Consider the following 21297-nt stretch of genomic DNA (forward strand, 5'->3'; position numbering starts at 1 on the left):
TGGGGGATCCGTGACCAAGCTCCGGCGTGAGAATAAGTAAACTTGTCGGAAAAGAAAGGTTATTCCGGCGTGATGAAGGTGCTGGAATGTCTTGGTGTGAATCCCAAGAATTGAGTATTCAATGCGAATCAAGGAATGTTCGAAGTAAATGCAGTTCTTGTATGTGTGTGAGGGTTATTCAATACTTACCTTTGACGATCATGAGGATCGCTTATATAGAGAGATCAGCTTATCAGTTGGTGGAGATCCTCTGAACGATCTAACGGTCTTCTATGTGCCAGCTGGTACTTCTTGCAGCACCAAATACGTACCCCCTTCTCACCGGAGAGATGGCCTTTGCCATTATTAAGGTCAGTACTAACCTCGTATTTCTCCGACTGCGACTTTCTCTCTCTTGTTGCAGGCCATAAATGCTCTTGCTGGGACGATGAAGTGATGGCTCTCTTCCCGCTCTTTCAACGTGCATGGCACTCTTTTAAGAATAAGAGATGGGCCTCTTGGGGAGCCCAATAGAGGAGCCCAAACGAGGGGCCCTCGTCGACAGTCCTAAATACTTGAACTTAGTTGCTTCCTGGCCACTTGACCTTAAATGGTGATTTGAGCGTCTTTAACACCCCATGCATTACTGAAATTACACTAAAGGTACTCATTTTTAGAACGACTAATTCTTAAATCCTTGCCGTCTAAAGCTACTCGCCATTACTCTAACTTCTCATTCAACCTCTGTTTAGTTGTTGCAACTAAAACATTATCATCTGCAAAAAGCATGCACCACGACACTGTTTCCTGAATCGACTTGAACAACTCATCCATGACAATTGCACAAAATACATAAAATAAAATAATCGGTTAGAATTTTTACAGGTGTAGTCTATATTTTCTCCTTTGTCTCATTTTGTTTGAAATTTAAGGAAAATGGAACATAGAAAGCATGTTCGAGAATTGCTTGTTTTTATTGGTTCTTTACTTTAACCAGTTAAGCTACCCCAACTATTTTCGAACCATAATGAATGAGTTTCTATATGAAAACCAAAAAGAAAGATGAAGATGGAAATAAATGCAGAAAGGTGGTAACAAAACATAAACTTTATAGTGACACAAGAGAGATGAGTAACCATTGTAAACAAAGAGCATCCAACTTTCCTATAGGTTTGATCTCCCGACGGTCCTCCCTTCTTAGATCGTGTATGTATGAAATGTTACCGCTAACACAAACATCAATATTTACCACTATCTTCCACATCCCACAATCATCTTCAATTCAACACCACCATCTAGTATCAAATATAACTCAAACATAACCTTCTTCTACAAAAAAAGTGAAACTCATGAAAGAAGATCTTAGATCTAGCAAGCAGTCAAGCACTAAACATAAAACAATTAAAACACTAGAATTTCAAAGCATAGACCAAACAAAAACCAAATCATAAACTAACAATATGTAAGAAACATAAAATGGAAAGCCAATATTAGATCTCTAAAATTTGAGTAATAATACAGATGTCCAATAAGCTTTTCTTCATACTAAATCCTAAATTTAAGTATAAACCATATACACGGGAATAGATCACTTGATAGAGGCACATACCTCTTAGAGGGAAGGTCCCAGATTCAAACCTAGACAAGGAGTAATAATTTAGGATTATTAGGGTAAAGAAATAAGATTAGGGGTTAAAAAATATACATTAAAAGATTATTGTTACATCTATATCTATAATAAATGAAACCATTGGGGGACACTTGTCACCCTATGGTTAATGCGAAATAAGCTGACACATCAGCACACATGTGGCATTGCTAAAAATCAAGGATTGGTGAAGCTTCTTTTGTACGTTTCATTCATATTCTCTCTCTCATTCAATCATTACTCCGAAACCCTAATCGGCGATTATGCTCCTGACCCTTTCAATCGTCTGCGTCTCTCTCTCTCTATCTTCATTTGGATTCTAAACCAAACCCTAGAACCAAAATCGTCTGCGTCTTTATCTGTCTCAATCGTCTGCACCACTTTCTAAAGGACCAAGTTTTTGTCATGTTTGCTAGATGTTTTTCAGATCACAGGTAAGATTTGTTCTTGATTAGGGCAGATTGAGAAAATAAAAACCTTTCCATTTTTTTAGTTTAGTTCTAATTTTTCAATTATTTTAACTGGCCGTTTGATGTCTATATGTTTCAGATTCTGTTTCCTAAATCTGCTTCTTCGTTTTTCAGAGATTCATCGTCCTTAGGTATGTTACTGTGCCATTTCCTCTTTGTTTCCGTATTGTTAATCTAATAAATCTTTGATTTTTTTTCGATTTCATCAACTATCTTACATATTCAGATGAGATTCATAAGGACGACAATGTTTTGATGCTTTCTTCATCTTCATGTAAATACGATTTGTTTCATGCTTCCAGATTTGAAGAGATCGATTTGTTTGCTGTCTGTTTTCTCATATCTAGGGTTTGCTTGTGCCCTGTCGTATCTGCCGAAACCCAAATTGAACGGAGAAACCGCCAAATTTTTTTCAAAATATGGTTAGTTTCTTCTCTCAATTTTGTTATTCAATCATTGAATCTGTTGTTATGCTTTTTGCAAGGTTGGCGACATGAAGGGGAGAATGAAAACAACATCATTTAGGGCTTCATTTTGTTCTTGGCTATTGTTCTTATATGTTGGATTCAAGTAACCATAAATATATCTCGAGCAAATGCTTTGTATTTTGATTGAGAGAATATATGTTCTGTTTTTTAGGATCTTTTTATTTATACGTCATACATACATGATTGAGAGAATACATGTTCTGTTTTTTAGGATCTTTTTATTTGCAGTTTTCTTCTGTCATCTTTAGTGTGCATAAAAAATGTTGTTTTTTTTATTAATGTTTTCCCACATTGTAGATCGAAAATGAAAGAAGCAAAAAAATTGGTTGAAGCAAGTGTTCGGGTTAAATGCTCTGGCATGGTGGTGTTCGGTTTAAATGCTCTGGTGAGTACTATTAGTCTTTATGTACATGAATAAGTGTTTTTCTTTTCTGTTAAAGCTTATATAGCTTTGAATACACTTGAACAAGCTTCACATTAATAGAATAAAATAGATGCAAGTTTAAGTAACCGTGTTACCTGAGGATATGTATAAAGATTCAAAGTCTCATTCTTTTTTACTTTTGTCATCAACTTATAATTGTTTCAACTTTTGTGATCAACTTATAATTTTTGACTTTTTGTGATCAACTTATTCTTTCTGTAGTATCCAAAAACACATCACTTATATTTTCAAATTATTCTAAACAAAAGCTTTCTTATTGTTATATTTATTTTCTTTTAAATCTTTAAATAAGGTTTTTTTTACTTCTACACCCTATTTTTTGCCAGGAACGGAACAACTGTATATATAAAAGCATAAAGAAACATCATGTCAAGATTTTGAATTTCTCAGGAATACATCTTTCAGCAAATAGAGATTACTATACTAGAGCTTCAACAGATGCACATAGCACATGTCGTTTCATATGGTGGCTGAGTTGCCTTAAAATTCATCATCAACGCAAATTCTGTAAGTGATTAGTAACTATTATTTTAATTAAGTTGTGTTGTAAATAGCCTTACCCAACCCGTTTGGACCAGCACTAAATATCCAAGAATCCACTGAAGGCTAGTCATCATTTGGTGACAATTTTGACCCGTTTACTTTTAATGGGTCCATTATGGTTGTATTTGAAAAAAAAAACTTTTTTTATGGTCTCAAGAAGACAACCATATCAGGAAAGTCTTGATAACAAGGAGACTTGGAAGTTTAGGTGGTTGAGCTAGGGATGAGCATTTGGTACTTGGTACCGGTACCGAATGATTTTTTCTGGTACCGAATCGGTACCACTTTTAGGCATTTTTCAGTACCACTACCTTTGGTTTTGTACATGTTCGATAAGGTACCAGTATTTTACCGAAAATTTCCTTCAACTACCGGTACCTTACCGTATTGGACATTTTCGGTAATGGATAAACTAGCCTTGAACTTTACTCGTGATTTACTATTGCACATGTATGCCTCTAATTTACATGCCCTCCATTTATGAATAATTGATGCGGCGATGGAGATGGTTAGGTGGTTCCGGTGATGATTTTGCAGGCAGTGGTGATAGTACAAACTAGCAGTGGCGACAATTATGACTGGATTTTAACTCCATCGTCTGTTCAGGAGCGTGATGTATATTGGCAGAAGGTACTTTGTTTGTTATGTTCTACTTATTAGGGACATATAAAGGAAAATCTACAAGTTTTGTCCTTTATCTTTATACCATATTTCAGGCGGTGTCCTTTTCAACGAATCTTGATAGATTTTGCCCTTTATAGGGAAAATTGTTACACGTCTTGTCCTTTAGCCCTAACCCAGTTAGATTTTCTTGTTAAATCTGGTTACCCAAGGGTATTTTAGTCTTTTTTATTTTTCATTTTTACTTTATTTATATATTTTACTCTATTTCTAATAAAAAAATATTTTTCTAATAAAAAACCCACCTCAACCAGATTTTCCTCTCTCTCACCTCTCTTCAATCTCTCTCTACAACCCCACCACACACCACCACCGTCACACACCACAACCATCTGCCGCCGCCACACATCTACCACCAAAATCGAACAAGAATTCGAGTAATCATACCGTTTCCTTAAGATCTTCCCCATGTAAATCCTAAAGAATGTCAAGAAACTTATCCAAAAGCAAAGCTTCATACTCAATAAGCTTATTGTGACATTTGTGCTTGAAATCATTGTGAACAATTCAGTTATCAATGAAATAAAGTTATTTGATCCCAATGTTTGTTTGTTTGTGTTTGATGTTTTTTCATGTTTTGACTTTTATCCAATTTCAAACTCTATATCGCTTTCTGGAGAATTATACCCAAACTGGTGCGTAAACGTACTCAGTTTAACGTGACAAATACTCCGGAACATCAATTTATGCTTAACATACCTTAAATAACCTTTACATAACTTAGAAATAAGTTTTGAAGGCTTTGGTATGGCAAGATCTAGTTAATTCGCTTACAGGGACTAAAATTGACAAACTGCGAAAGTATGCCAATTTGAACTGTAACGAACATTCTGGAACATGATCATATGTTAAACATACCCTAAATATCCTTTACATAGCTTTGAAATAGGCTTCGAGGGGTTCGGTGTGCTAAAATGAACTTTATGCTCATTCAGGGACTAAAAGCGTCAAAAAGTGCCTAAGTTTGCATTTTCGCGCATAACTTACGTTCTGAATACATCCGGACATCCAAAAATTTATGCAATCATTAAAATATTATGTTTTAGTGATTGGCTTGTCAAAAATCCATTCGTCGCGCAATTTGGACCGTTTTTGCGTCACTTGACTTCCGTCGTAATTAACCGAACAACGCAATCGTACGGCCGAACGAACCGACATCCGACATATTTTGGAGCATGTTTCATGTTCCCTATACTTTAACATCCTTCTGAAGCTTAAAAATGGGTTTGACGGGTGTTAGAAGTGCCAAAACACGACCATACGCGCACAGGGACCTAAACTGCCAAAACTGAAACATTGCTGGTCTGCAGGGTCCTTAAGGACCGTATGGGTGTGCTTACGGTCCGTAAGCCATGCCCAGATCAGCAGTAAGTGATTTCCAGCCATTTCCAGCTGTTACCCACCTTTACCCATGGTTTCTTGCATCTTGTGGGCTGGTTTTGGATGCCCTTAGGTTTGTAAAACAATGGGCACCCATGGAGGGTTGAGATCGAAGCTCGGATTTCAAGAAACGATCCTAATGGTTCTACGAAATCTATAAATACCCTCCATGAATTCACTTCCAACCCACCTGATTTCTGAGATTTTCTCTAAGTTGGAGTGGTTATCACTTCATACCTGAGAAATACTTGGAAATCAATCATGCGGGGACCTTCTGTAAGTATTCTGTCGTGCTTTTCGTTCGTTTTAGCATTAAAGTCAAACTGTGTTTGAATTTCTGCATTGACCAGTTTATGGTCAACGTGAAGTTCGTTTGAACTTCATAACGTGAGCGTAATCACGATGGTTATAGTCCCTAGTGACTATACCTACTGATTACCACGTTATCTAGGCTCAGTAACGAGTCGTAGTTTCGGCCAAAATGCGTTTTCTCGCGTATTTTGTAACCAAACTACTCTAGGGTATCAAAACCGTTTGTTTTGATACCAAACCTGTTTTCTAACTTAACTATACATGTTCTAGCATGTTTAGCTCGTCATTTTTAGAATTGTGCTTGTCTTGGGTCGTAAAGGTAAGTAATCTAAACCATCGCTTATACTTTCGAACCCGACCCATTTGGTCGATCTTTAGGATCCGACCAAACACTTTAGGTGACCATAGTTGTATAGGGAGTAACCTTCCGAGGTTATACCTTATGGTCACATCGTTTAAGTAGTTGTATGATAGGCGTTCCAAACGCGTTTTACGCGAACGACGCGTTAAAGTAGCATAAGCTACCTAAACGGGTCATAGCGGGTCAAAAGCACATAGGATTAGTTTCGTTTTAGTATGTAGGCTTTGTTAAACCATATTACATAAGTTCTCACACTTATTTGATTTACAAACCCTCGTACTACCCGATCCTCCGATTAGGTCCATTTATTAATGTAGATACCTATATTAGGTGCCGTTTGAATCCGTGATCTTCTAGCTTGCTTGGTAGATATCTAAAGTCTATTGAGCAATCTCAAGTGAGTACATAGACCCCTCTTTTACTGTTTTTCAAACATTTTGGGGTGAAACACATGTGTCTACTTGTTACTTTCGTGCTTTCTTGTTTTCACATCATATACTTGCTATGTTCATTAGTACATTATTAGTACATGATTTCATTATGTTTTTGCTATGTATGTCCATTGTGTGCATACTTAGTACATCGTTTTACATGACATTTCACGCTATGTATGTCCATTTAGTGCATACCTAGTGCATTGTTTTACATTACCTTTTCACGCTATGCATGTCCATTTAGTGCATACCTAGTGCATTGTTTTACATTACCCTTTCACGCTATGTATGTCATTTAGTGCATACCTAGTGCATTGTTTTACATTCCCTTTTCATGCTATGTATGTTCATCATACTTAGTACATTTGTTTTACATCACATGCTATGTATGTTCATCATGCTTAGTACATTTTCATCACATGCTTACATTTTGGGTATGACATTTGGTTTGTTTAAGTGGGACCATATACATTCATTAACTTTGATCACGCCGCTCGTTAATAGGTAATGGTACCATAGGAATTGACAACTCCCGTTCCTGACATCCTAGGTATGTTTGGATGGAAGGAATGACCGAATTCGATTAAAACATAACACATATAGACCTTTAATTTGCTTAAGGGTTTATCACCACAGTCACAAGGCTTGGATGTATGCATTTTCACAATACCGCATAAATGTTTGTATCAGTAAAGCATGCATTTCCACAAAACATAACGTTGATTTAAACCACGCTTTACTTCAATACATTGTTTTGTGCATTTTTACCTATGGTTTAGTTGATAACTCCCGTTCCTGACATCCTAGGTATGTTTGGATGGAAGGAATGACTGAATTCGATTAAAACATAACACATATAGACCTTTAATTTGTTTAAGGGTTTATCACCACAGTCACAAGGCTTGGATGTATGCATTTTCACAATACCGCATAAATGTTTGTATCAGTAAAGCATGCATTTCCACAAAACATAACGTTGATTTAAACCACGCTTTACTTCAATACATTGTTTTGTGCATTTTTACCTATGGTTTAGTTGATAAATATTCCACTTGCCATACATGACATTTTGTTTACATATTACTTGATTGACATTTGACATAGACATTTTGATATTGATATACACATTTCATGGACTACATTTTGACATGATTTTCACAAAGACATTTGACAAATGGTTTAGACATTGGCAATATACATTGGTGGTTTGTTTGGGTATGTGATTTAAGTAACGAGACGCGTGTAATGTGATACAAGCATGGTGGATACGCCGCTGGTACTTCCTATATATAAGTGCTTGTATTGTATTACATGTCGTAGTGTTATTTAAATCATTCAATTTGGACTTATACATTTTTACAAATAACCTATTTTTCACAAGACATTGTTTTACAAAACAGTTTATTTTATACAACTTATTTTACTTGGTTATTCTTTTAACCATACATTATTCTTTTACTTATACATATCATCTGATTTTATCGCTTTTCAAATGATTTACAAAACAAAACAATTTACAAGGTTCATGACTAAATTTTATTAAACATTTTTTTAAACTTAAGTCTTCAACCCTATTTTCACAAAACCTATGTATCTCACAGGCATTTTTATGCTGACGTACCTATTTTCACATGTGTTTCAGGAGCTAATGCATAGGACGTTCGTGACACGCTAGGGTGGACTTGGGCCTTAGTGACAATAAAATGAAGCTAGACTAGTTAAAACATGTTATGTACTCTTTGTTTCAGTTGTTTTAAGACAATATATCTCGTTTGTTTGATAAATAAAATATAGCTTGGAATGCCATGGTTGTGAAACAATAATTCTGTTACAACACTCCCCGACGTTTCCGCCACGATTTGATGTTTTACGTGGTCGGGGTGTGACAGAAGAGTTGGTATCAGAGCCAATGGTTATAGGGAATTAGGTTATTAGTAATGCTTTGACCTAGACTATAACCTTTCTAGGACCCCAACACAAGTTGTCTTGTGTTTAAATCATAAAACATGCACTTCACCTATCCTTAGGTGATCACCAAAACAAGAACCCAATTTTCTAAAACGATTTTTGAAAAACAATCTTCTGTTTTCAAATGATTTATTATATGGTTTTGAACCCTTTTGATTTTTCAAATTGATTTTGAAAATTTATCATTTGTTTTTGAATGATTCTTTTGGGCCTTGTGCCTTCCCAGTTTTCAAAATCGCTTCAAAGTTTTGGGTTCTAAATAGTGTGAACACGTGCAAACTGGAAGGGTGAATGCCTGTACCCTGGGTTTTCTGTCTAAGGCTAGAGTGTTCGTACAAATCCACATAATCGGACCAGTCACTCTTACCTGGGAACTCTTGGGGTGATTGTTCACTTATAGGCGAGCATGTCTTCACTAAGCATTATTTTTGGACCCATTTACATTGATTAGTCACTGTGTGTCATTTGTTTGCTTTGTGATACGGACGAATGACCACCATCCTTGCTTTTGTTGATTTTGTTTCATCTCGTTCTTTTCATCTAATCATCTCACTCGTTTCCTCTCATGTTTCCTCTTTTTAGCATGCCTCCTCGACGTGAAAACCCGTTAACCAATGCCAAAATGGCAGATATTCTGGCACAGCACATGGCTGCCGCACTCCCAAACATTATCGCTCAGGTGAACCAAGCCAACAACAATCAGAATGCTCCTTGTAACTTCAAGAGCTTCAATTCGGCTAAACCACTCAAGTTCAGTGGTACTGAAGGGGCAACTGGGCTCCTTCAATGGTTCGAGAGCATTGAGAGTACATTCCGTCATGTTCTGTGTCCTGAGAACCGGAAGGTCGAGTTCGCTTCTAGCGTATTTCAGAAGAGGGCTTTGACATGGTGGAACGGGGTTATGAGAGATCGTGGTGCTGAAGTTGCTTTAGCACAAACATGGGCTGAACTAAGAACTCTTATGATGAGGGAGTTTTGTCCTCGTCATGAACTGCGAGCTCTAGAGAGGGAGTTTGATGACCTGAAGCAAGAAAGTGGTGACCACCGGGCGTATACTGATAGGTATGAGGAGTTAAGCTTACTTTGCCCAACAATGGTTACCCCACTCGAAAAGGCTATCGAGAGGTACATCGATGGTCTACCTGACTCAGTGCAAGACATCGTTACTGGTAGTAATCCTACCACGGTTCGTCAGGCAATCGAGCTATCTGCGACATTGACTGAGTCGCAGATTCGAAAGGGTAAGTTGCACAGGAAGGGTGACAAGAAGGGTAAGAAGCAGGAGTCTGATAAGAAGGATAGCAAGAAAGGTAAAAACAAGCAGGGAAAGGATTTGGGTTCTTCGAAGGGTTCAAGGAAGCGTAAGGCTTCCCAAAATTTTGCTCTCACTGCCCAACAGAACCAGGCAGCTCCCAATCAGCCAGCGCAGCCTCCAGCAAAGAAGCGATATGAAGGGAATGCACCTTTGTACAATAGGTGCAATAGTCACCATCAACAGCAACTTCCGTGCCGTTTCTGTGCCAACTGTGGGAAGTCTGGACATCTTGCAGAAGTTTGTCGTTTTGCTCGAAATTAGGTCGCTCAACAGGTAGCTCAACCACCTGTTCAACAGCAAGCTGCACGACCTCACTATCCTCTTGGCTCGTGCTTTAATTGTGGGGACCTGAACCATTATCGAAACCAGTTTCCAAGGCTGGTTAATGCAAATCCAGTTCAGGCTCAGGCTCGTGGACGAGCTTTTAACATGAATGCACAAGAGGCGCAAGCAGACAATGAAGTGGTGAACGGTACGTTCTTTGTTAATAACCAACCCACATCTATTCTTTTTTATTCAGGGGCCGATAAAAGTTTTGTGTCTTTATCAGCGGGGAAATACTGAGTGAATTATTCTAGTTACTGGAAAATGACACATTTGTTATAATTCACAGTGGTAAGATCTTTTACAATGTTTCTGATATCAACCAACTACCCACAGTACTTTACCACTCGACCCATTGGCCCACCTGTCCAATGGTGTCTGTGATTATGGTCATATCACCCAATGGCTGCCCCAATGGTGACGATTATCAAGTAATGTGCACAATACCCCACATACTGGCTGTAACTTGGTGATTACATAAACTTAATCACTGTAAGTTATAATTATGAAAATAATTTAGAGTATTGTAAACAATTAACAACTCACAAACTGTGAGAAAAGAGTTTATAACAGAAGAATAACTCACATTGCAGATTTAGAACTGACAGAATATGATTTTATCCCTGTTAACCTAATTTCAACAATAATGCACACAAAATAGGGTTAGTGATCAATACGGCAGTTACGATAACTCACGAGATCGAATTCTCACAATAAATGACAAAGTGCAATACTTCAACTCATTTATCGAATTGACGACAAACGACAAAGTATAATACTTCAACTCATTTATCGAATTAACGACAAACGACAAAGTATAACCCAATGTGGGCGGCACTTAGACATTCTTTGGATATATTGATCCCGGAAAATGAATCGTAATAGCGATCGAGTAATTACCCTGTTCCGTGGCAGAAATTTGATAACAGTGTGTGTTTAATTAGTGAGATGCGAGCCTAACTCGATGTACAGAACGAGTTTGATCGAAATTTTAACACCAACTGTTGAATGCCAAGGTCGGCTATTTATAGCCTGAATTTCACGTCGCTTACAGACCGTATGACCCAATCCCTTACGGTCCGTAAAGGAACCGGTTTGCTTACGGTCCGTAAGGACTAACCTTTACGATCCGTAAAGGGTGTGGTCTAGCTTGTAGACTAGCCTTCTCAGTGGTATAGGCTCGGTGACTCAACCTTGAAATCGAATTTCAGTATAACAACGAGTTTTCAAAGATAATTATCAAATAGGGTTTAGCCCCCCCTGAGTTTTAGGGGCCCTGATCCTGATTCCGATCGTTCCGGAAATTTCAGGGTTTATGCCAAATCACTTGGGTGTCTCAATTAGGGTGTCCTTATTGACTAATTATTATTCTAATTATTAATTTTAATGAGAGTTTTTACATGCCTTTGACAGTAGAAGTTGCTAGTAGGGAACCCGTTATTCTTGATTCTGTTCTTCGCAACTGCCAATTGAACCTTAACAACCATCTTTTTCCCATTGACCTCACACCTATGCAACTTGGAAGCTTCGACATTATAGTGGGTATGGATTGGTTAGCCAAGCATCGCGCAGAGGTAGTTTGTTTTGAGAAGATCGTTCGTGTGCCGCTCTCGTCAAGTGAGATTCTACATGTTCGTGGTGAGAAACCTGCCAGTAGCCTCAAGCTTATGTCTTGTTTTCAAGCTCGGAAGTATCTGTGAAAGAACTATGTGGCCTTCTTGGTACATGTTACAGCAGATAAAGGCAAAGGTAAATCTATGCAAGATATTCCTGTTGTTCGGGATTATCCGGAGTTGTTTCCTGAAGAGTTACCTGGTCTACCTCCAGCACGCCAAGTCGAGTTCCGTATTGATCTCGTACCTGGTGCAAATCCTATTGCCAGAGCTCCATATCGTCTTGCACCGTCTGAGATGCAAGAACTATCTAAGCAGCTTCAAGAGCTTTCTGACAAAGGTTTTATCCGTCCTAGCTTTTCACCTTGGGATGCTCCCGTTCTTTTTGTCAAGAAAAAGGATGGATCCTTCAGAATGTGCATCGATTATCATGAGCTGAACAAGCTTACCATCAAGAATCGATATCCCCTACCTCGCATTGATGATCTCTTTGACCAGTTACAGGGTGCTACTTGCTTTTCGAAGATCGACCTTCGTTCTGGGTATCATCAACTTCACGTGCATGAAGAAGATATTCCCAAGACAGCATTCCGCACTTGTTATGGGCATTATGAGTTCACAGTCATGCCATTCGGTTTGACCAATGCTCCTGCTGTTTTCATGGACTTAATGAATAGGGTCTGCAAGCCTTATTTAGATAAGTTCATCATCGTTTTCATTGATGACATCTTGATTTACTCTAAGACGCAAGCTGATCACGAGCAACATCTTCGTCTTACTCCGGAACTCCTAAAGAAAGAGCAACTTTTTGCCAAATTCTCCAAGTGTGAATTTTGGCTTAAGGAAGTTCAGTTTTTGGGACATATTGTCAACGAACAAGGTATTCATGTAGATCCCTCCAAGATCAGTGCGATTAAGGATTGGGATACGCCTACTACTCCTACTAAGGTTCGTTCTTTTCTTGGTCTTGCGGGTTATTACCGTCGCTTCATAGAGAACTTCTCGAAGATTGCAGTTCCTCTAACTGCTCTAACTCATAAGAATAAACCCTTTGAATGGGGTTTTAAGCAAGAGGAAGCATTTCAGACCTTGAAGCAAAAGCTTTGTGACACACCTATTCTGACTTTGCTTGAGGGCAATGATGATTTCGTCGTTTATTGCGATGCATCAAATTGGGTCTTGGCTGTGTTCTGATGCAAAGGAACAAAGTCATAGCCTATGCATCAAGGCAGTTGAAGGTGCATGAGAGAAACTACACCACTCATGATCTTGAGTTGGGTGCAGTTGTCTTCGCTCTCAAAATCTGGAGACACTATTTGTACGGTACAAAATGCGTGGTTTTCACTGACTACAAAAGTCTTCAGCATATCTTCAATCAGAAAGAACTCAACATGAGGCAAAGACGTTGGGTCGAACTTCTAAACGACTATGATTGCGAAATTCGCTACCATCCTGGTAAAGCGAATGTTGTGGCTGACGCATTGAGTCGTAAGGAACGTACTAAGCTACATTGTGTTCATGTTCAATCTGATATTCGAGCTCAATCCGATATTCAAGCACGCATTTCTCAGGCTCAACATGCTTGTGTTTCACAAGACTTGATGGGTAAGGAATTACCTTATCACATTAAGCCTGATCTTGTGCTGAAAGATGATGGATCATATTATTTCATGGACCGTTTGTGGGTTCCAAGCCAAGATGATCTTCGCGCCTTGCTTATGGATGAGGCCCATAAGTCTCGTTATTCTATTCATCCTGGCTCAGACAAGATGTATAAGGATCTTCGTACTCGGTATTGGTGGCCTGGTATGAAGAAAGACATTGCCTTGTACGTTTCAAAGTGCCTTACTTGTCTCAAGGTTAAGGCTGAGCACCAACATCCTTCTGGTCTTTTGGAGCAACCAGAGATTCCAGTTTGGTAATGGGAAAACATCGCTATAGATCTCATTACCAAACTTCCACGCACTAAGAAAGGTCATGATGCCATCTGGGTAGTTGTTGATCGTCTTACTAAATCAGCGCATTTCTTGCCAATCCGTGAGGATTTTTCTGCTGAAAGGCTGGCTAAAATTTATGTGGATGAAATCGTGTCTAGACATGGTGTTCCTTTGAACATTATATCTAACAGAGATGCTCGCTTCTCTTCTCGTTTTTGGAGAACCATGCAATCTGCGATGGGGACCCAACTTAATCTGAGCACAGCATATCATCCACAAACAGATGGCCAAACTGAAAGAACAATCCAGACTTTGGAGGATATGCTTAGAGCTTGTGTGATCGACTTTGGTGGTAGTTGGGATTCACATCTTCCCTTAATTGATTTCTCCTACAACAACAGTTATCACTCCAGCATCAACATGGCTCCTTTCGAGGCTCTCTATGGTCGAAAATGTCGTTCACCAGTCTGCTGGAATGAGATAGGTGAGGCTCAGCTTACTGGACTTGACCTCATTCTAGAGACAACTGACAAGGTTAAGAAAGTTCGTGATAACTTACAGACAGCTCGAAGCCGTCAAAAGAGTTACGCGGACCGACGACGCAAGCCCTTGGAATTTCAAGTCGGTGATCATGTATTACTTAAGGTCTCACCTTGGAAAGGTGTGATCAGATTTGGAAAGAAATGAAAACTTGCACCTAGATACGTTGGACCATTCAAGATCGTCGAAAGAATCGGTAAGGTAGCCTACAGACTTGAATTACCTCCTGAACTTGGTAATGTTCATCCAACCTTCCACGTATCCAATCTCAAAAAGTGCTTAGCTGATGAGAACCTCCACATACCGCTTGACGAAATCCGTGTTGATAAAACGCTACATTTTGTTGAGAAACCTGTGGAAATTATGGATCGTGAAATCAAATGGCTTAAACGCAAGCGCATTCCTTTGGTTAAAGTTCGCTGGGAATCTAAACGTGGACCTAAGTTTACTTGGGAACGTGAAGATCAAATGAAGGCGAAGTATCCACATATTTTCCCACGAGTTTCCTCTAAACAAATTTCAGGACGAAATTTCCACAAGTAGGGGAGACTGTGACATTTGTGCTTGAAATCATTGTGAACAATTCAGTTATCAATGAAATAAATTTATTTGATCCCAATGTTTGTTTGTTTGTGTTTGATGTTTTTTCATGTTTTGACTTTTATCCAATTTCAAACTCTATATCGCTTTCTAGAGAATTATACGCAAACTGGTGCGTAAAAGTACTCAGTTTAACGCGATAAATACTCTGGAACATCAATTTATGCTTAACATACCTTAAATAACCTTTACATAACATAAAAATAAGTTTTGAAGGCTTTGGTATGGCAAGATCTAGTTAATTCGCTTACAGGGACTAAAATTGACAAACTGCGAAAGTATGCCAATTTGAACTGTAACAAACATTCCGGAACATGATCATAAGTTAAACACACCCTAAATATCCTTTACATAGCATAGAAATAGGCTTCGAGGGGTTCGGTGTGCTAAAATGAACTTTATGCTCATTCAGGGACTAAAAGCGTCAAAAAGTTCATAAGTTTGCATTTTCGCGCATAACTTACGTTCTAAATACATCCGGACATCCAAACATTCATGTAATCATTAAAATATTATGTTTTAGTGATTGGCTTGTCAAAAATCCATTCGTCGCGCAATTTGGACCGTTTTTGCGCCCGTTACGACTTCCGTCGTAATTAACCGAACAACGCAATCGTATGGCCAAACAAACCGACATCCGACATATTTTTGAGCATGTTTCATGTTCCCTATACATTAACATCCTTGTGAAGCTTAAAAATGGGTTTGACGGGTGTTAGAAGTGCCAAAACACGACCATACGCGCACAGGGACCTAAATTGCCAAAACTGAAACATTGCTGGTCTGCAGGGTCCTTACGGACCGTATGGGTGTGCTTACCGTCCGTAAGCCATGCCCAGATCAGCAGTAAGTGATTTCCAGCCATTTCCACCTGTTACCCACCTTTACCCATGGTTTCTTGCATCTTGTGGGCTGGTTTTGGATGCCTCTAGGTTTGTAAAACAATGGGCACACATGGAGGGTTGAGATCGAAGCTCGGATTTCAAGAAACGATCCTAACGGTTCTACGAAATCTATAAATACCCTCCATGAATTCACTTCCAACCCACTTGATTTCTGAGATTTTCTCTAAGTTGAAGTGGTTATCACTTCATACCTGAGAAATACTTGGAAATCAATCTTGCGGGGACCTTCTGTAAGTATTCTTTCGTGTTTTTCGTTCGTTTTAGCGTTAAAGTCAAACTGTGTTTGACTTTCTGCATTGACCAGTTTATGGTCAACACGAAGTTCGTTTGATCTTCATAACGTGAGCGTTATCACGATGGCTATAGTCTCTAGTGACTATACCTACTGATTACCACGTTATCTAGGCTCAGTGACGAGTCGTAGTTTCGGCCAAAATGCGTTTTCTCGTGTATTTTGTAACCAAACTACTCTAGGGTATCAAAACCGTTTGTTTTGATACCAAACCTGTTTTCTAACTTAACTAAACATGTTCTAGCATGTTTAGCTAGTCATTTTTAGAATTGTGCTTGTCTAGGGTCGTAAAGGTAAGCGATCTAAACCATCGCTTATACTTTCGAACCCGACCCATTTGGTCGATCTTTAGGATCCGACCAAACACTTTAGGTGACCATAGTTTTATAGGGAATAACCTTCCGAGGTTATACCTTACGGTCACATCGTTTAAGTAGTTGTATGATAAGTAGTTCTTATGCCTTAGAAATTACCAAAATGCCCTTTTCACACCAAAATTCATTTTAAGCCTATAAAACGTAACTTTTGACATATAAACTGATTTGGCAACAATATTAAACATATTAAGGCATATCTTGCTTGTCATAGGGCTAGTTAGGCGTTCCAAACACGTTTTACGCGAACGACGCGTTAAAGTAGCATAAGCTACCTAAACGGGTCATAGCGGGTCAAAAGCACTTAGGATAAGTTTCGTTTTAGTATGTAGGCTTTGTTAAACCATATTACATAAGTTCCCACACTTATTTGGTTTACAAACCCTCGTACTACCCGATCCTCCGATTAGGTCCATTTATTAATGTAGATACCTATATTAGGTGCCGTTTGAATCCGTGATCTTCTAGCTTGCTTGGTAGATATCTAAAGTCTATTGAGCAATCTCAAGTGAGTACATAGACCCCTCTTTTACTGTTTTTCAAACATTTTGGGGTGAAACAGATGTGCCTACTTGTTACTTTCGTGCTTTCTTGTTTTCACATCATATACTTGCTATGTTCATTAGTACATTATTAGTACATGATTTCATTATGTTTTTGCTATGTATGTCCATTGTGTGCATACTTAGTACATCGTTTTACATGACATTTCATGCTATGTATGTCCATTTAGTGCATACCTAGTGCATTGTTTTATATTACCTTTTCATGCTATGTATGTCCATTTAGTGCATACCTAGTGCATTGTTTTACATTACCTTTTCACGCTATGTATGTCCATTTTGTGCATACCTAGTGCATTGTATTACATTACCTTTTCATGCTATGTATGTTCATCATAGTTAGTACATTTGTTTTAAATCACATGCTATGTATGTTCATCATGCTTAGTACATTTTCATCACATGCTTACATTTTAGGTATGACATTTGGTTTGTTTAAGTGGGACCATATACATTCATTAACTTTGATCACGCCGCTCGTTAGTAGGTAATGGTACCATAGGAATTGACAACTCCCGGTCCTGACATCCTAGGTATGTTTGTATGGAAGGAATGACCGAATTCGATTAAAACATAACACAGATAGACCTTTAATTTGTTTAAGGGTTTATCACCACAGTCACAAGGCTTGGATGTATGCATTTTCACAATACCGCATAAATGTTTGTATCAGTAAAGCATGCATTTCCACAAAACATAACGTTAATTTAAACCACACTTTACTTCAATACATTGTTTTGTGCATTTTTACCTATGGTTTAGTTGATAAATATTCCACTTGCCATACATGACATTTTGTTTACACATTACTTGATTGACATTTGACATAGACATTTTGATATTGATATACACATTTCATGGACTACATTTTGACATAAACATTTTGACATGATTTTCACAAAGACATTTGACAAATGGTTTAGACATGGCCAATATACTTTGGTGGTTTGTTTGGGTAAGTGATTTAAGTAACGAGACGTGTGTAATGTGATACAAGCATGGTGGATACGCCGCTGGTACTTCCTATATATAAGTGCTTGTATTGTATTACATGTCGTAGCGTTATTTAAATCATTCAATTTGGACTTATACATTTTTACAAATAACATATTTTTCACAAGACATTGTTTTACAAAACAGTTTATTTTATACAACTTATTTTACTTGGTTATTCTTTTAACCATACATTATTCTTACTTATACATATCATCTGATTTTATCGCTTTTCAAATGATTTACAAAACAAAACAATTTACAAGGTTCATGACTAAATTTTATTAAACATTTTCTTAAACTTAAGTCATGAACCCTATTTTCACAAAACCTATGTATCTCACAGGCATTTTTATGCTGACGTACCTATTTTCACATGTGTTTCAGGAGCTAATGCATAGGACGTTCGTGACACGCTAGGGTGGACTTGGGCCTTAGTGACAATAAAATGAAGCTAGACTAGTTAAAACATGTTATGTACTCTTTGTTTCAGTTGTTTTAAGACAATATATCTCGTTTGTTTGATAAATAAAATATAGCTTGGAATGCCATGGTTGTGAAACAATAATTCTGTTACAACACTCCCCGACGTTTCCGCCACGATTTGATGTTTTACGTGGTCGGGGTGTGACACTTATCATCCTCTTGTACTTTCCCAGGAACCAAAAGCCTCAACTGAGCTTCAATCGATGCCAATTTCTCTAAATTTCGAGTAGCCATTACACACACCACACTTCAATTTTCCCCTAATCCTGGATAATTAAACAAAAACAACCCATTTTGTTACCCAACTGAAACTAAGCAAACATTTATGTAGTTTCAGATAACCTGAACATTATGTCGCCGCCCCACCCAAACACCCGAGCACCACCGTCCACCCAACCGCCGTTATTCACAATCTCCGTTCAAGCACAACCTCTAAACGACGTCGTACCGATCATTTGCTTATTGATTCACCGGAAATTGTAGATGCAGAGTCGCCGTTCAAGCACAAACTCACCGGAAATTTGCAGATGCAGAGTCGCCGTTCAAGCACAAACTCACCGGAAATTGCAGATGCAGAGTCTCCGTTCAAGCACAAACTCACCGGAAATTGCAGATGCAGAGTCGCCGGAGAACAACCGCGTGACGGTTTCGTAGCTATTTTTAACCACCGCCATTATTCACAGATCTTGTGTTATAGAGAGAGATTAGAGAGAGAAGAGAGAGAATGTGAGAGGAGTTCAGATGTTGATATAGAGAGTTTGATATGCCGAAACCTGTTTTGTGAAGAGAGAGTGAGAGAAGTTCAGAGAGAGAGAGTGAGAGATGAAGAGTTTGATGATGTTTCTGATCAAGATTTGCTAGCGAGTTTGATATGTTTCTGATCAAAATTGGTAATGGTGAATTTCATACTTGTTTGTGGATGTGTAAAGTTTTTGGATGATTTAGATAAGTTTTTGTAAAGAATTAAAAAAAAGAGAATTGAGGGCTTGTATTTATACATGTATCAGTGTTTACAAGAATTGTCCTTTATATGTATAAAGACTAAACTACCCTCATGTGACTTGCATGTGACCAGATTTAACAAGAAAATCTAACTAGGTTAGGGTCAAAGGACAAAACATGCAACAAAATTCCCTACAAAGGGCAAGACCTGTCAAAATTTGTTGAAAATGACACCGCCTGAAATATGGTATAAAGATAAAGGACAAAACTTGTAATTTTTCCATTGACTTAAAACGAACACAAGGTAAGAAACTAATTTATTTCGATTAAGTACATATTGTCGTACTATGGCGGCTCATTTGGATTTTACCGACTAGTAAGAGACTAATTTATTTCGGTTAATTACATAATGTCAAAATATCCCATAGTAGTTAGTTTTAGGCACTATTTTCGTTAGTGTCGGAGTGTAGGACAACATGAAATTATTGGATGTCATGGCTTTATTAAGCCGAGTTTTCTTATTCAGTGTTCCCCCGTTAAATATATTTTTTAAAGGCATTCCTTGGTTATATAACAAATTATATGATGGGTATGATCAGATCAATATGATGCTTTATTGTGCAATTAACACGGCTTGTTTAATCTTGATTCAACAATGTGGTTATTTGCAGCATTGTGGATGCAATGAAGTCATCTGGTGGTGGTTTGATGGAAAGTGAGTTTAATGCTACATATAATGCAAAGAGTCAAGCATTACTTAAAGGTGATATATTCTGGATGAATGTAGAAGAAATGTAAAGATATTTGTAAAATTTTAAATATAAATAACATATAAAAAGATTATATTTAATTGATCTAAATTGAACGGTATTATTATAGCAAATGCAATCAATTAAGTTTATATTTCAAGATTTTCGAAAGTTATTTTTATTTCATTTTTTAGGTAAGAACACATCTCCTATATGGGACTGGTTGGTGTTTGACAAAATAAAAGCTAAACTTCGTGGACGGGTTCGTTTTATGTTTTCAGGGGCATCACTATTCCTTGCTGATGCCATGGGATTTTCTTAAATATAAAACATAACCCAAATCAAGTGGTTTATAAGTAAACGGGTCAAAGTTGCTACATCTACTTAAACTAGCTAATACTTGAAAATCTTTGGGTTTTAAAAAAGTTGTTTTTGTCTTATTGAGAACACGGTTTGTGTGTGGATGTGTCACGACCCTCGACCCCATCTAGCCGGAATCGGTGTCGTGAGCAGTCCAGTGGTACCGGTGATTATTTTGAAAAACATTGCAGCGGAAATTTCATCAGGACCGTGAGTTAGGAAAAATATCAGAGTTTAGAAACACCGGATTTTATTTAAAAAGATGGAATAAATTCCATGTTTTACAAAGGTAGCTTTTAATAAAAACAATATTTCTTAATTTGATTTAATTAATAAAATAAGCCACTTCTTGAAGTCCTTCAGTGTCGGATCCAATCCTTACTCCAATCTATTGTAATTACCCGAAACGCGTTTTTAAAAAGATTTTGTCAGCGGGAAATACTGAGTGAATTATTCTAGTTACTGAAAAATGACACATTTATTATAATTCACAATGGTAAGATCTTTTACAATGTTTCTGATATCAACCAACTACCCACAGTACTTTACCACTCGACCCATTGGCCCATACGTCCAATGGTGTCTGTGATTATGG

General features: G+C 37.8%; 1 protein-coding gene across 1 annotated transcript; it reads right to left on the bottom strand.

The window, feature by feature from the left end:
* Nucleotides 1-4671: 4671 nt before the first annotated feature.
* On the bottom strand, nt 4672-18885 carry LOC110910139 (phosphoenolpyruvate carboxylase-like). Its single transcript, XM_022154856.2, has 3 exons — nt 18800-18885; nt 18647; nt 4672-4722 (listed from the first exon to the last, which is right to left on the bottom strand). Exons 1-3 carry the CDS (start codon nt 18883-18885, stop codon nt 4672-4674), a joined length of 138 nt encoding a protein of 45 aa, XP_022010548.1.
* Nucleotides 18886-21297: the final 2412 nt, after the last annotated feature.

This window comes from Helianthus annuus, chromosome 15 (genome assembly GCF_002127325.2).
Source record: "Helianthus annuus cultivar XRQ/B chromosome 15, HanXRQr2.0-SUNRISE, whole genome shotgun sequence".
NCBI lineage: Eukaryota > Viridiplantae > Streptophyta > Magnoliopsida > Asterales > Asteraceae > Helianthus > Helianthus annuus.

What these genes read in the sequence shown, in the direction of transcription:
- LOC110910139 (XM_022154856.2), bottom strand. Translation starts at nt 18,885, where the DNA reads ATGGCTACTCGAAATTTAGAGAAATTGGCATCGATTGAAGCTCAGTTG.